The sequence below is a fragment of the Lepisosteus platostomus genome, chromosome 5 (genome assembly GCF_059453375.1).
Source record: "Lepisosteus platostomus isolate fLepPlt1 chromosome 5, fLepPlt1.hap1, whole genome shotgun sequence".
Lineage (NCBI taxonomy): Eukaryota > Metazoa > Chordata > Actinopteri > Semionotiformes > Lepisosteidae > Lepisosteus > Lepisosteus platostomus.
The window spans coordinates 19,463,719-19,477,400 of NC_142615.1; the positions used below are offsets into that span (position 1 = coordinate 19,463,719).

The 13,682-nt window shown below is 48.7% G+C and overlaps 1 protein-coding gene and 2 non-coding genes across 3 annotated transcripts; 2 read left to right on the forward strand and 1 right to left on the reverse strand.

Annotated features, from left to right (window-relative positions):
- Positions 1–1,837: 1,837 nt before the first annotated feature.
- On the forward strand, positions 1,838–4,073 carry LOC148664548 (zona pellucida sperm-binding protein 3-like). Its single transcript, XM_088630914.1, has 8 exons — positions 1,838–2,416; positions 2,518–2,633; positions 2,709–2,815; positions 2,893–3,067; positions 3,145–3,262; positions 3,461–3,561; positions 3,642–3,715; positions 3,883–4,073. The coding sequence occupies exons 1-8, from the start codon at positions 1,859–1,861 to the stop codon at positions 4,071–4,073; spliced, it is 1,440 nt and encodes a 479-aa protein (XP_088487040.1). The 5' UTR covers positions 1,838–1,858.
- Positions 4,074–8,796: 4,723 nt separating this feature from the next.
- On the reverse strand, positions 8,797–8,869 carry trnav-cac (transfer RNA valine (anticodon CAC)). The gene has a single exon. It is a non-coding gene; the product is annotated as a tRNA-Val (tRNA).
- A 694-nt stretch (positions 8,870–9,563) lies between these two features.
- trnah-gug (transfer RNA histidin (anticodon GUG)) lies at positions 9,564–9,635 on the forward strand. Its single transcript has one exon. It is a non-coding gene; the product is annotated as a tRNA-His (tRNA).
- The last annotated feature ends 4,047 nt before the right edge of the window (positions 9,636–13,682 follow it).

Consider the following 13,682-nt stretch of genomic DNA (forward strand, 5'->3'; position numbering starts at 1 on the left):
CCTGCTTAGTGTGCAAAACACTTACCTGCAGCATTGTGGGTGCTGTGGTTTAAATGCTATTGGTTTGTGAACCAGTGCATTGTGCCACATTAAATAAAAGCAAGAGAAAAAGAGATTCAGAACACAAAGCTGTGTCAGTGTTCTGTGTAAAAAATCGGTTTGAACATCATGGGAGCTGTTTTTAATAAGCTGCTGAGTAAAGAATATTTTAATCTTCCTGCTGTCAGTAGTATTTTCAATATAGTTGACCCTTACCTGAATGAAAACAGGACGTAAAGGAAGGGTTTCAGAAATCAAACAAAGCTTTATTCCCGTGCTTACAGTCTGGGTAATTGGAGACCGCGCTGTTCTGCTTCCTATGGTCATATACGGGTTTTTCGCATGAAGCCGTATTGAACAGTATTTCTCGCTTTGTGAACATGTGCACACAGCGGTCCCCCGGGTTCCAGTTCGTGCGTAATTACGCATCGATGAAAAACCGGAGGTTTAAAAAAAGATAATTAGCTCACCAATAGATTGATGTAAAGGCTGTGGAAATATCCACAAGTCGTGGTCTTTAAAATGCTTTTGGTTTGAAGGCGTTCTGTGCTTCCATTGCGGAGATATGGACAAAAGCATATTCGTGCTTGGTCAAAAAAATGTCATAAAAACGAAAAAGTAAAGGCTGAGAAAGCATCCACAATGTATTTTATACACAAAGCAAGTGTTTTTGTAACTATAAGAGATTTCGTGAAAGCGCTACAGGAGTGCCAAAATCGTTTTCGAACTTCAAGCTAACTTTACCCCGGTGTTTTGAGACTACATATCTGACTTTCAGTTTGAAGCGGTACAATGGATTCTAGGTCACATTCGTTCTTGATTCAGGATATATATGAGTGTGCTAATGGTTAGAACTGTGTTTACATGAGGTACAAACGGTAACATTTTCATTGCGAGAAGAAAGTCAGTCCGTGCGCATTTCTCAGCATGCACATTGTCAGGAAAACTAAACCCACAGTGCCAGCAAAACTTTCGATAGCCTGTAGGTACTGCCATTGCAAATGTAACAGGTTGTTCATACACACAAATGACATCGTTGCTATCTCGTAATAAGGAGATAATTTGGTATTTATTAATTAAGATTTTTTTCCTGGGTGGCAAAAATGCGCTTCCGCAATAAATCATAGACTCTGCTTTCAAAATAGCTGCACCAGGCGGAAACGGGCTTCCATTGGTTCTCAGTGCTGCGAAGCAAAAGCAATCTCTGAGAAAGCAGACAAATTATTATCAGAACATGTCAAAAGCTGATCAGTATTTCTTTACTGGGAAGCAAAGAAATGCTTGTATTACACATTTTAATATGACATGCAATTACACATGAAAATTAGTAAAATTATTATTGTAAAATTACGTGTTGATAGATCAGCCCCCTCGATAAAAGAAAGTGTGGACGGACGTGTCGCATGTTCCGTACTCTGTCTGACAGCGAGTTTAACACACTGTCCTCGGAAATTAGAAACGAATTGAACAATAAATTAATCTGAGCAAATTTTACACGTGTGGGTGATTTCATTCTGTCGAAATTACGTGGAACTCCTCCGCTGGGGTCAGATACACACGGGAAAGTGTTCAGGCGGCTTCACGGAGTCCCGCCTCAGACTGGAAGCAGGTTCTAATTAGACGCTGAGAACAATCCGGGTCTCTGTGTGTAATTGATTGTGTTGATTGAGCGGTAGTGCGACCATGTGTGTGGTAGCATAGTCCTGCTAGTATAAAAACCTAGTCACCGCGTTCACACTTTATGCTCTCTTGCTTCAACACAGTTTGGTGGTTTATGTGTCTTACTTCTGTAGCAGTTTAGCGGGACGTCAATTTGGCAATGCGCTCGTTTCTCTTAGTGCTGTGCCTGTGCGCAGGGGCCGGGCTCCCCGCACTGATCTCCGCCGGGCCGGCTGGCTGGGACTCTCGGGAATTGGCGCTCCAGGCCGACCTCCCGGCTCCTGAAGACTCAGCCCAGTCGGAGGATTTGAACCTGGCAGATGCGCCCTCCGAAGACCTGTCTGCAAGCGAGAACGACTCGCAGTCCTTGGCTCCCGACTTTCGCCGCCTTCCCGTGTCCAGAGACGCGTACTCGCCCTACTTCAACAAGGAGAAGATGAAGCCCGAAGCCGGCAGCCGCCCCTTACCCGCCTACATCAAGAGCGTCCTGTTTCCTCCCCAGCGAGGGCGGCAGCCGGCTCGCCCTGCCATCGGGGGCACCCGAGGAGTGGCTGTGTGGTGCGACTCCAGCAGGATGTACGTGAGGGTCAGTCGGCTCCTGTTCGGCTTCAGCTGTCGGCCATCGGAGGTGACCTTGGGCAACTGCAGCGTCAGCCGAACCACACGCAGTTACTTCTACTTCATCTACGGGCTTCACGAGTGCGGTACCGAGCGATCGGTAAGCGGGTCTTCATCTACAGGCAGTGTATCGATGTGAGCTGTAGGGCCAGTATCGGGGTTGCCTTTCCTGGGAATATCCCTTCCTCTGTGACCCTGCAGGTTGTCCAGGGCCGCCTGGTGTACTCCAACACTCTCCGCTATGCCCCGCCCTCCTCCAGTGCACCTGTGCATCGCTTCATTCCCTTCTCTGTGCCGGTCAAGTGCTCCTACAACAGGTAGGTAGGGCTCTGCTGCTGCTGAGAAGCTGCTGGGAAAGTGTCCAGATGCCCCTCATCCCCTCTGTCCTGCAGGTTCCACTACTCCTACAAGGTTGGCTATGTCCCCACGTGGGCCAGGAGAAGGACCTTCTTCAAGGACCTGAAGAACAAGCACAGCTTTGTGCTGCTCACCACCAACTGTAAGCTCCTTGAGCGAGTGGCTCCTCCTGCCTGCAGAGGGTGCTGTGTGCAGGTGTAATGCTGCCTCTCTCTCCAGCCCACTGGGTCCGGCTCTCTACCAAGGATGAGTACTTCCTGGGTCAGCCCATGTACTTCCAGGCCACTGCCTACTTTGCCACAGCGGAGCAGAGGCTGTATATCCACTCGTGTTACGTAACGGAGAAACCAGACCAGCACTCCCAGCCCCGTTTCCCCGTGATCGACAACTTGGGGTACGGCCCCTTCTGGGAGGGGAGGTGGGCAGGAGCCCCGAGAGCCTGCAGGGGTTCATCCTTGTCCTTGTCCCCAGGTGCATGGTGGACAGCAAGGCAGATGGCTGCCTGTCCAGGTTTGTCCCCTCCAAGCAGAAGGATGTGCTCCGCTTCACAATTGATGCCTTCCTCTTCCAGAAGAAGTTGTCCAGGAAGGTACTGCTCTCAAAGGCTGCTCAGCCTTCTCGCTCTACTGATCCATTGTCTGCTTTTCCATCCATGATCTAAATGTGAACCAGACTGTGGCAGCTGTAGTGCCTAGAGCTGCCAGCTTGCCTTCACTGATGGCAGAAGGTCTTTCTCTGTCCCTCTATTGGCCTTGATCCCTTAATGCTGTGACCTTCCCTCTTGCAGCATGAAGTGACTGAGCTGTACATGCACTGTATCATGGCTGTGGCTCCTGCTAAAGCAACACCAGGGACCAAGTCCTGCACCTACAAAAGGGAGGCTAAGAGGTACTTCTGCAAGGAACCTGCTGAGGGTGCTCTGGGACATGCCAGGTTTAGGCCTCACCTGTCCTCCTCCTCTCCTCCAGGTGGGAGGAGCTGTATGGTGACCATGAGGTCTGTGCCTGCTGTGAGTCCAGGTGTGCTGGCAGTCGGAATGAAGGTGGGTCTGGTTCTCTATCCCTTGTGGATGCATCTCTGCTCAAGAGACAACCATGCTTGGACAACTGAGGAATGATCCCGTGCTGGACAAAGGGACTGTTTAGATGAGTAGACTGTGGGTCTCTGGGTATAGCGGATCCCTCACTCCTGGGTGTTACTTGTCCACAGGTACCAGGAGCCTGGTGACCAGTAGTCGGGTGGCTGTGGCACCAGTAGAAGCTCCTCTGGATGTGGGAGCTGACTGGACTGAGGATGAGGAAGGAGACCCTCAGAGCTCCAGTGAAGATGTGGAGGGAGCAGAGGACTTTGGAGATGTTGGCCAGTGGACAGGTAGGGTCTGGCAGGAGGAGCTCCTGTAGGGGTGGGTGTCCTGCAGTGTAGCTGGATTGTTCTCCTTCTTCCCCAGGTGCCTGAATGAAGGCTCCAGCCTGGCCCTTGTGACTCTCCTGCCTCCACTTGCCTTGTAATGGCAACATCTCAATAAAGCTGTGAAAGACCCTTCTGCCTGCCCTTGTTTCTTTATGGTTTATAGGTTTGAATGGGGTGGAGGAATTCAAGGGAAGTATTTGTGGGGGTTCCCCTTTCAAGAATGCTTCCCGTATTGCTGCCAATGAGGACTGAAAATGGCTGGAGTAATAAAGCATTGTACTGGGGGAAGATAGCCGCACTATTCCTTGGGCAGGTCATTGTGACTTTTTTATTGGGGGAGAGAGAGAGGTGTTCAATATACTGGCAGTCCTCCTGTTTCCTAGAGGGGTAGTGCTTATGGAGTGTCAGTTGCTACTGTAGTGCCCAGTAAGAGTGAGATCTGATGTCCTATTCTAGGCTGCACAAACTGACTAAAAGAAACACAAGGAAGGGATTGTCAACAGGGGCTTGGTGTAAAGTAGGCCTTCCCTTCCTTAGCAGAGGAACAATTCTGGTGCCCAAACATTAGTGAATAAAGGTACAGTTAGAATCTTGGAGGTCTTGTCTTATGGGTGTTGGTTTCACAGTAGTGGTATTGGACAGTCATGGGGAAGTATTAGGATTGAAACTGGAGATCCCAGTACTTAACTGGGAAGACAAGTGCTCACAACCACCTCTACCAGCAGCACAGACTGTGTAGATTGAGACTGAACGCTTACTACACAAAGCCTCTCCACTGTTTCAGTGTCCCATGTCATGAATTTCAAGTGAATCCTAGTCTCCCGTTGTGACTACCTATAATTCGCACAAATCCTGCTGGCCCACTAACACTGTTAATTTTTAGCCCTACTGCACTGCCCTATTAAAGTTTCAAGGATTTAGGATAAACTATTTTAGATAATGGTTCCAAAGGTGGCTTCGCAAAGCACTTGAAATAATTACAATAAGAATACACAGGATAACACAATTCCAATAGACAGAGGAGACCATGGATGGTGGTACTAAGGAAAGTAGAAGCAGAGGGCTAAAGAATGGAACCAGTTCAGTAAAGGCTCTTCTACAGAACAAGGTGTTGAGTCTGAATTTGAAGGAGTTTAGGGAAGGTGACTCTGGTATCCTTGGGGTGAGAGTTCCAGAGCATGGGGGCATAACAGGAGAGGGCCTTGTCACTCATACAGTGTGGATGGGCGTGGGGGACAGTTAGGAGACCAGAATAAGAAGAGCGAAGGTTCTGAGGTGGGGAGTAGGGTGATAATAGATCAAACTGCTACTGAGGTGCAACTGAAATGTGACGGCATGTTCTACAATTTATGCAAGAAAGGGTAATGTTAGGCTTTTATGGACCGTTGGTACAACAGCAGTGCTCAAGGATTCATTTCTAATATTGAGGACAATGGGTTATATACCCATCGTTCTTACCAAAGGATCAGAGACCTTTTGCTATATAAAAAGACTCCTTTCCACCACTAATTTATACAGGTTTGGTTCATTTGGGTTTTATGTCTGGTTTCTGGTTTCTGTCGCTGGGCGCTCACCCTGCGGTCCATATGGGTCCCAATGCCCCAGTATATGGTAGTGGCAATTTCCCTAAGGAAACAAATACTCCACATTAGTCTGAATGCCACATTCTTCATTGGTCCCATTACATCACAGAAAAACAAAACTACTCACTCTTTAATCTCGTCTAATCCAAGACGCACCGAATATCACAGTCTTCTTTTAACAAGCGTGCTGTGATTCCTCTATGTAGCAGAAATGACAACCGAGGAGCCGAGAGATCATTTCAGCATTTCGCGTCGGAACGGAAAACACAAACGACCAACTTGGAATGACTTGCTTTTGACGCTTTTCAAAGCGTTCTTTGTGCACGACGACTGCGCCACCAAGCAAACTACATAAATATGAGAAAACACGCAAGAGATTTGTCACTCAGAGTGTCGAAGGGTCAATGTATACTGGGGCTAAGTTGAAATGCAACGTCAGGACTTTTCCGAATTATGTCACACGAAGAGAGCACAGCCCTTTCCGCCCTGCCGCGTGTGTCTCGGTAACTCGCTGTGATCGTATAGTGGTCAGTACTTTGCGTTGTGGCCGCAACAAACCCGGTCCGAATCCGGGTCAAGGCAGAATAGGGGCGTCTGCTTTTACTACTCGCACGAATGAAGGCAAAAAAAAGCCAATCGATGTGAACGAACGGCGCTTTACAGAGGAGTACTGCCTGACTGGATCGTTGATGAACGACAGAGGCCACTCCGACCTCTTCTCGGTTTTCTTCAATGACTTACTAAGGATCTTCTTCACATTTGCCCATGCAGGGGAAGCCAGTTACACCAAAGCAAACGCAGGAAAGTGCATTTCAAGCAGAGACCAGGAGGGACTTGTTTACACCGAGAGTGGGCGGAGAATGGAACAATGCGCCCAGCCCTATTGCTGGAGCCGATTCTTGATGAGCTCTTGGGCTCACTAAGAGGCCCCCGCTGGATGCTAATCTTCCTGTTGTTCTTGCAGGTCCTGCGCTGCTTTTGAGCCGACAGAGCTCGTCCTGGTCTGTCGGCACAGCCCAATTGCAAATGATCGGCTCCGCGTACAGAAGGAACGTGCGTTTGGTACAAGAGTGCACGAAGGCACCGGAAATACATTGGGAACAAATGACCGGTCGCTCAAGACCTCTGTGAAGTACAGGAGCGTGCAAAACGAGGCTGTTTCTGCCCGGTCTCGAACCGGGGACTTTTCGCGTGTTAGGCGAACGTGATAGTCGCTACACTACGGAAACCTGCAGGGACTGCTGCTGGTGTCTCGCTTGCGTTTCAGGCTGAGAAAGGGACGCGTCACTTTAGGCAGGGGGCGCTGGAGAGAGGAACAAAGGGCGCGATGAAACAAAACGCCGAAACCCAGGATCGAACCAGGGACCTTTAGATCTTCAGTCTAATGCTCTCCCAACTGAGCTATTTCGGCGGTGTGCAAAGCCCAAAGCCACCTGCTCCAGCCTTCCTGTGTTGTGGCATGAGCACACCAAGAGTAGCAGGAGAGTGTTGCAGGAACGTCACTCAGAAGGAAAGCCACCCAGCTGGGCCCTCTGAGCTCTGTCCAGCGCATCTTCCTCGCATGAACTCCTGCCTGCGACGGGCAGGAAACAATTAGCAAGAACAGAACGACACCCCGTGGGTGTCTCATGACCGCACCTTAGGTTGTGACACGTGCAGGTGTGAGGGGTTGCTGGGCTACTTTGGAGCAGAGCTTGGGCGGAGGGGGGGCGGGAAAGCAGACAAAGAGGTGACACCTCAAGGTCTGCACGATCACAGCTCTCCGCCGCCCCAGGCTTCCGCTCGATAAGCTACTGGACACACCCGCCCCTCCTCACACAGACCGTGGAAAAGCCCCCGAGTGGGAGGGCTCTCTCTTCCTCCCAGGAGCTCTTGGACACGACGCCCAGACAGGGCGCGGGGAGCGGCCGCCTGCAAACACGGCTCCAGGCAGGACTCCACTCCGCAGGAGCCGCAGAGCAGAGGAGATGAGGGCAGCTTAGCTCCTGTGCAGAGACCTGAGCTGTTGTTGCTGTGGATGCTGTCTTTTCTGCACTCGGGGTAGGAGTGAATGTTGAGTTGCCCTTAGAAATGAAGCAGAGCACTTCAACGGCACGGGTGTGTGTGTGTGCGTGCGCCCTGGTGATTCTGGGAGACAGATCGAACCTGGGCTAAAAGAGAGGGGGCTAAGCCCTCTTCCATTTGCTAGTTCAAAGTTGTACAACCCATTTGTATCTGCTAGGCGGCGCAGTCGTCGTGCACAAAGAACGCTTTGAAAAGCGTCAAAGGCAAGTCATTCCGAGTTGGTCGTTTGTGTTTTCCGTTCAGACGCGAAATGCTGACATGATCTCTCGGCTCCTCGGTTGTCATTTCTGCTCCGTAAAGGGATCACAGCACGCGTCGGCTTCCAGCATGCTGGGTCGGGACACGATGCCGGGGGTTGGAGAGAGCGATGTCTTCCTCGTTAGTATAGTGGCAAGTATCCCCGCCTGTCACGCGGGAGACCGGGGTTCGATTCCCCGACGGGTAGTAGCTTTTCTTTCACCTCCTTAGAGAAATGACTGCCTTTCACTTCTCTGTTTTCTTTCACAGCGTCGTGCACCTTTTCATTGCTCTCGCTTTCAGAGCCTCCGCACGGCACACGACTCGACATCAGGAAGCACATTGAAGTGAAAGCAGGAAGCGCTGCGACATGCACTGTGCAGATCCCGCCACACTAAGAGGTGAGTGGGTCTGTTCGATGCACAAAGAACGCTTTGAGAAGCGTCAAAGGCAAGTCATTCCGTGTTGGTCGTTTGTGTTTTCCGTTCAGACGCGAAATGCTGAAATGATCTCTCGGCTCCTCGGTTGTCATTTCTGCTCCGTAAAGGAATCACAGCACGCGTCGGCTTCCAGCACGGTGGGTCGGGACACGATGCCGGGGGTCGGAAAGAGCGATGTCTTCCTCGTTAGTATAGGACCTGTCACCTGTCCCCACCTGTCACGCGGGAGACTGGGGTGCATCAGGACGCGCCTTGAAGTGAAAGCAGGATGCGCTGTGACATGCACTGTGCAGATCCCGCCACACTAAGAGGTGGGTCCAGTGGGTCTGTTCGATCACAGCGCTAGGCGAATCCCCAATCCCCTTTTGTGCCTGGCGACAAAAGATGTCGGTTTCCGCCCGGTTTCGAACCGGGGACCTTTCGCGTGTGAGGCGAACGTGATAACCACTACACTACGGAAACGGTGGTAAGACGTGCCCAGCGGCCCAGCGCTGAGCTTCGCCAATGCGATTTAGCTGCTTCCAGTGCCTTTATTGGAGTGCGCTGATGGACCGTGCTCTCTCTCCAGAGACCAGCACGCCTGTCATGGACGGAGCAGGAAAGGCGGCGCCACATTCTACAGCCCTCTCCACGCAATCGACGAAATCGGGCTACTGAAGTGGAGAAAATCGCCTCTCCAGAAAGTGCAAATATCATCTTGGAGACTATAAATCCTATTGCCGAAGGTCAGCCCTGTCTACCAGAGTAACCCTCCCACAGCGATGATCAGCTCGTCTCACACGCGAGAAGTTTCGGTTGGAAACAAGCGCCCCCTCTTCTCGCACGTTTTGCACGTTCGAGTAGTTTTAATGCGGCTCTTTCGTACACGGTGCTGATCTTTTGGAAAGCAGGAGGCAAAACCGAGTCGAACCGCCTGGGTGAAAACCAGGAACCCTAACCGCTAGACTATATGGCAGCGAACAACCATGCTGTTCCCGGCATCATGCAAGCAAACTACATAAATATGAGAAAACACGCAAGAGAGTTGTCACTCAGAGTGTCGAAGGGTCGATGTATACTGGGGCTCAGTTGAAATGCAACGTCAGGACTTTTCCGAATTATGTCACACGAAGAGAGCACAGCCCTTTCCGCCCTGCCGCGTGTGTCTCGGTAACTCGCTGTGATCGTATAGTGGTCAGTACTTTGCGTTGTGGCCGCAACAACCCCGGTTCGAATCCGGGTCACGGCAGAATAGGGGCGTCTGCTTTTACTACTCGCACGAATGAAGGCAAAAAAAAGCCAATCGATGTGAACGAACGGCGCTTTACAGAGGAGTACTGCCTGACTGGATCGGTGATGAACGACAGAGGCCACTCCGACCTCTTCTCAGTTTTCTTCAATGACTTACTAAGGATCTTCTTCACATTCGCCCATGCAGGGGAAGCCAGTTACACCAAAGCAAACGCAGGAAAGTGCATTTCAAGCAGAGACCAGGAGGGACTTGTTTACACCGAGAGTGGGCGGAGAATGGAACAATGCGCCCAGCCCTGTTGCTGGAGCCGATTCTTGATGAGCTCTTGGGCTCACTAAGAGGCCCCCGCTGGATGCTAATCTTTCTGTTGTTCTTGCAGGTCCTGCGCTGCTTTTGAGCCGACAGAGCTCGTCCTGGTCTGTCTGCACAGCTCAATTGCAAATGATCGGCTCCGCGTACAGAAGGAACGTGCGTTTGGTACAAGAGTGCACGAAGGCACCGGAAATACATTGGGAACAAATGACCGGTCGCTCAAGACCTCTGTGAAGTACAGGAGCGTGCAAAAAGAGGCTGTTTCCCTCTGGTTTCAAACCGGGGATCTTTCGCCTGGGAAGCGAACGTGAAAACCACTACACTACGGAAACCTGCAGGGACCGCTGCTGGTGTCTCGCTTGCGTTTCGGGCTGAGAAAGAGACGCGTCACTTTAGGCAGGGGGCGCTGGAGAGAGGAACAAAGGGCGCGATGAAACAAAATGCCGAAACCCGGGATCTTTAGATCTTCAGTCTAACGCTCTCCCAACTACGGAAACGGTGAGAACACAAGTCCACCGGCAGTGAGTATTCAACCTCATTGCGTTACTGCTCCCAACCAGTTGATATCAATTTAATTCCTAAGTGTTATGTACTTGTTTTGAGTATCTAATGTAGAAGTTGTAAACAAGTTCAATTACGAAACGGTCTAAATGAATGATATACGAAACTTATGTCCTCTTGATATGTGTTACTCTTTGTAACTGAATGAATTTATATCTTTTGTATTCTGATAACCCTTACGATAAGATCTGTTAGGTTTACACGCATATTCTATATATTAATAAATGTTTCCTCGTGTATTAGTACCTGTGTGCGTTGTTTGAGTTATATCGCATGGTTGTATTCTAAGACCATTAAAAGAATCAATTTTGTGATTTACTGCCACAAAAATAATTGTCCCAGTAAATGCCCTAACCCCTACAGAACTGGTGCCTCGTGAGAGCACACTACAACAGTGTGTGATCTCCTGCCCCAGCCTGAGGAACAGTGAGCCAGATACTCAATAATAATAATACAGTGTGTGATCTCCTGTCCCAGCCTGGGAAAAAGTGAGTCAGACTCTCAATAATTATAATACAGTGTGATCTACTGTCCCAGCCTGAGGAACACACAGTGAGCCAGTATCTCAATATTAATAATACAGTGCATGATCTCCTGTACTAGCCTGAGGAACAGTGAGCCAGACTCTCAATAATAATAATACAGTGTGTGATCTCCTGTCCCAGCCTGGGATACAGTGAGTCAGACTCTCAATAATTATAATACAGTGTGATCTACTGTCCCAGCCTGAGGAACAGTGAGTTTATCTGTCAATAATAATAATACAGTGTGATGTCCTATCCCAGCCTGAGGAACAGTGAGCTTGTCTCTCAATAATAATAATAATAATAATAATACAGTTTGTGATTTCCTGTCCCAGCCTGGGGAACAGTGAGCCAGACTCTCAATAATAATAAAGTAGTGTGATCTACTGTCCCAGCCTGAGGAACAGACAGTGAGCCTTTATCTCAATAATAATAATACAGTGCGTGATCTCCTGTACTAGCCTGAGGAACAGACAGCGAGCCTGTCTCTCAATAATAATAATACAGTGTGTGACCTCCTGTCACAGCCTGGGGAACAGTGAGCCAGATACTCAATTATAATAATACAGTGTGTGATCTCCTGTCCGAGCCTGGGATACAGGTGAGTCAGACTCTCAATAATTATAATACAGTGTGATCTACTGTCCCAGCCTGAGGAACAGACAGTGAACATGTCTCTCAACAATAATATGAATAAACTATGTGATCTCCTGTCCCAGCCTGAGGAACAGACAGTGAGCCTGTCTCTCAATAATAATAATACAGTGTGTCATCTCCTGTCCCAGCCTGGGAAACAGTGAGTCAGACTCTCAATAATTATAATACAGTGTGATCTACTGTCCCAGCCTGAGGAACAGACAGTGAACCTGTCTCTCAATAATAATAATACAGTGTGTGACCTCCTGTCCCAGCTTGGGGAACAGTGAGCCAGACTCTCAATAATAATAATAATACAGTGTGATCTCCTGTCCTAGCCTGAGGAACAGTGAGCCTGTCTCTCACTAATAATAATATTACACCGTGTGATCTCCTGTCCCAGCCTGAGGAACAGTGAGTTTATCTGTCAATAATAATAATACAGTGTGATGTCCTGTCCCAGCCTGAGGAACAGTGAGCTTGTCTCTCAATAATAATAATACAGTGTGATCTCCTGTCCCAGCCTGAGGAACAGTGAGTTTATCTGTCAATAATAATAATACAGTGTGATGTCCTGTCCCAGCCTGAGGAACAGTGAGCTTGTCTCTCAATAATAATAATAATACAGTGTGATGTCCTGTCCCAGCCTGAGGAACAAACAGTGAGCCTGTCTCTCAATAATAATAATAATAAAGTGTGGGATCTCCTGTCCCAGCCTGGGGAACAGTGAGCCAGACTCTCAATAATAATACTAATATACTGTGATCTACTGTTCCAGCCTGAGGAACAGACAGTGAGCCTGTGTCTCAATAATAATACAACAGTGTTGGATCTCCTCTCCCAGCCTGGGTAAAAGACCGTGAGCCTGTCTCACAATAATAATAATACAGTGTGTGATCTCTTGTCCCAGCCTGAGGAACAGACAGAGAGCCTGTCTCTCAATAATAATAATACAGTGTGTGATCTCCTGTCCCAGCCCAAACGACGACACAGTGTGCCTATCTGTCAATAATAATAATACAGGGTGCGATCTCCTGTCCCAGCCTGAGGAACAGTGTGCCTGTCAATCAATAATCATAATACAGTATGTGATCTCCTGCTCCAGCCTGAGGAACAGACAGTGAGACTGTCTCTCAATAATAATAATACAGTGTGATCTCCTGACCCAGCCTGGGGAACATACAGTGAGTCTGTCTCTCTATGATAATAATTCAGTGTGGGATCTCATGTCCAACTCTTAGGAACAGACAGTGAGCCTGTCTCTCAGTAATAATAATACCGTGTGTGATCTCCTGCTCCAGCCTGAGGAACAGACAGTGAGACTTTCTCTCAATAATAATAATACAATGTGATCTCCTGTCCCAGCCTGGGGAACATACAGTGAGCCTGTCTCTCTATAATAATAATATAGTGTATGTCCTCCTGTCCCAGCCTGAGGAACAGACAGTGAGCCTTTCTCTCAATAATAATAATAATCCAGTGTGTGCTATCCTGTTCAAGCCCAAGCGAAGACACAGTGAGCCTATCTGTCAATAATAATAATACAGTTTGTGATCTCCTGTCCCAGTTTGAGGAACAGAGAGTGAGCCTGTCTCTCAATAATAATACAGTGTGTGATCCTGTGTCCCAGCCAGAGGAACAGACAGTGACCCCGTCTCTCAATAATAATAATACAGTGTGTTATCTCCTGTCCCAGCCTGAGGGACAGTGAGCCTGTCAATCTATAATAATAATACAATATGTGATGTCCTGTCTCAGCCTGTGGAACAGAGAGCCAGACTCTGAGTAATAATAATAATAATAATAATAATAATAATAATAATAATAATAATAATAATACAGTGTGATCTACTGTCCCAGCATGAGGAACAGTGAGCCTGTCTCTCAATAATAATAATACAGTATGTGACCAACTGTCCTAGACTGAGGAAAAGACAGTGAGTCTGTCTCTCAATAATAATAATACAGTGTGATTTCCTGTCCCAGCCTGTGGAACATACAGTGAGCTCGT

Coding starts and splice junctions, on each gene's coding strand:
- LOC148664548 (XM_088630914.1), top strand. CDS start 1,859: ATGCGCTCGTTTCTCTTAGTGCTGTGCCTGTGCGCAGGGGCCGGGCTC. Junction 2,417..2,517: donor AGTGCGGTACCGAGCGATCG/GTAAGCGGGTCT, acceptor GTGACCCTGCAG/GTTGTCCAGGGCCGCCTGGT. Junction 2,816..2,892: donor TGTGCTGCTCACCACCAACT/GTAAGCTCCTTG, acceptor CTCTCTCTCCAG/CCCACTGGGTCCGGCTCTCT.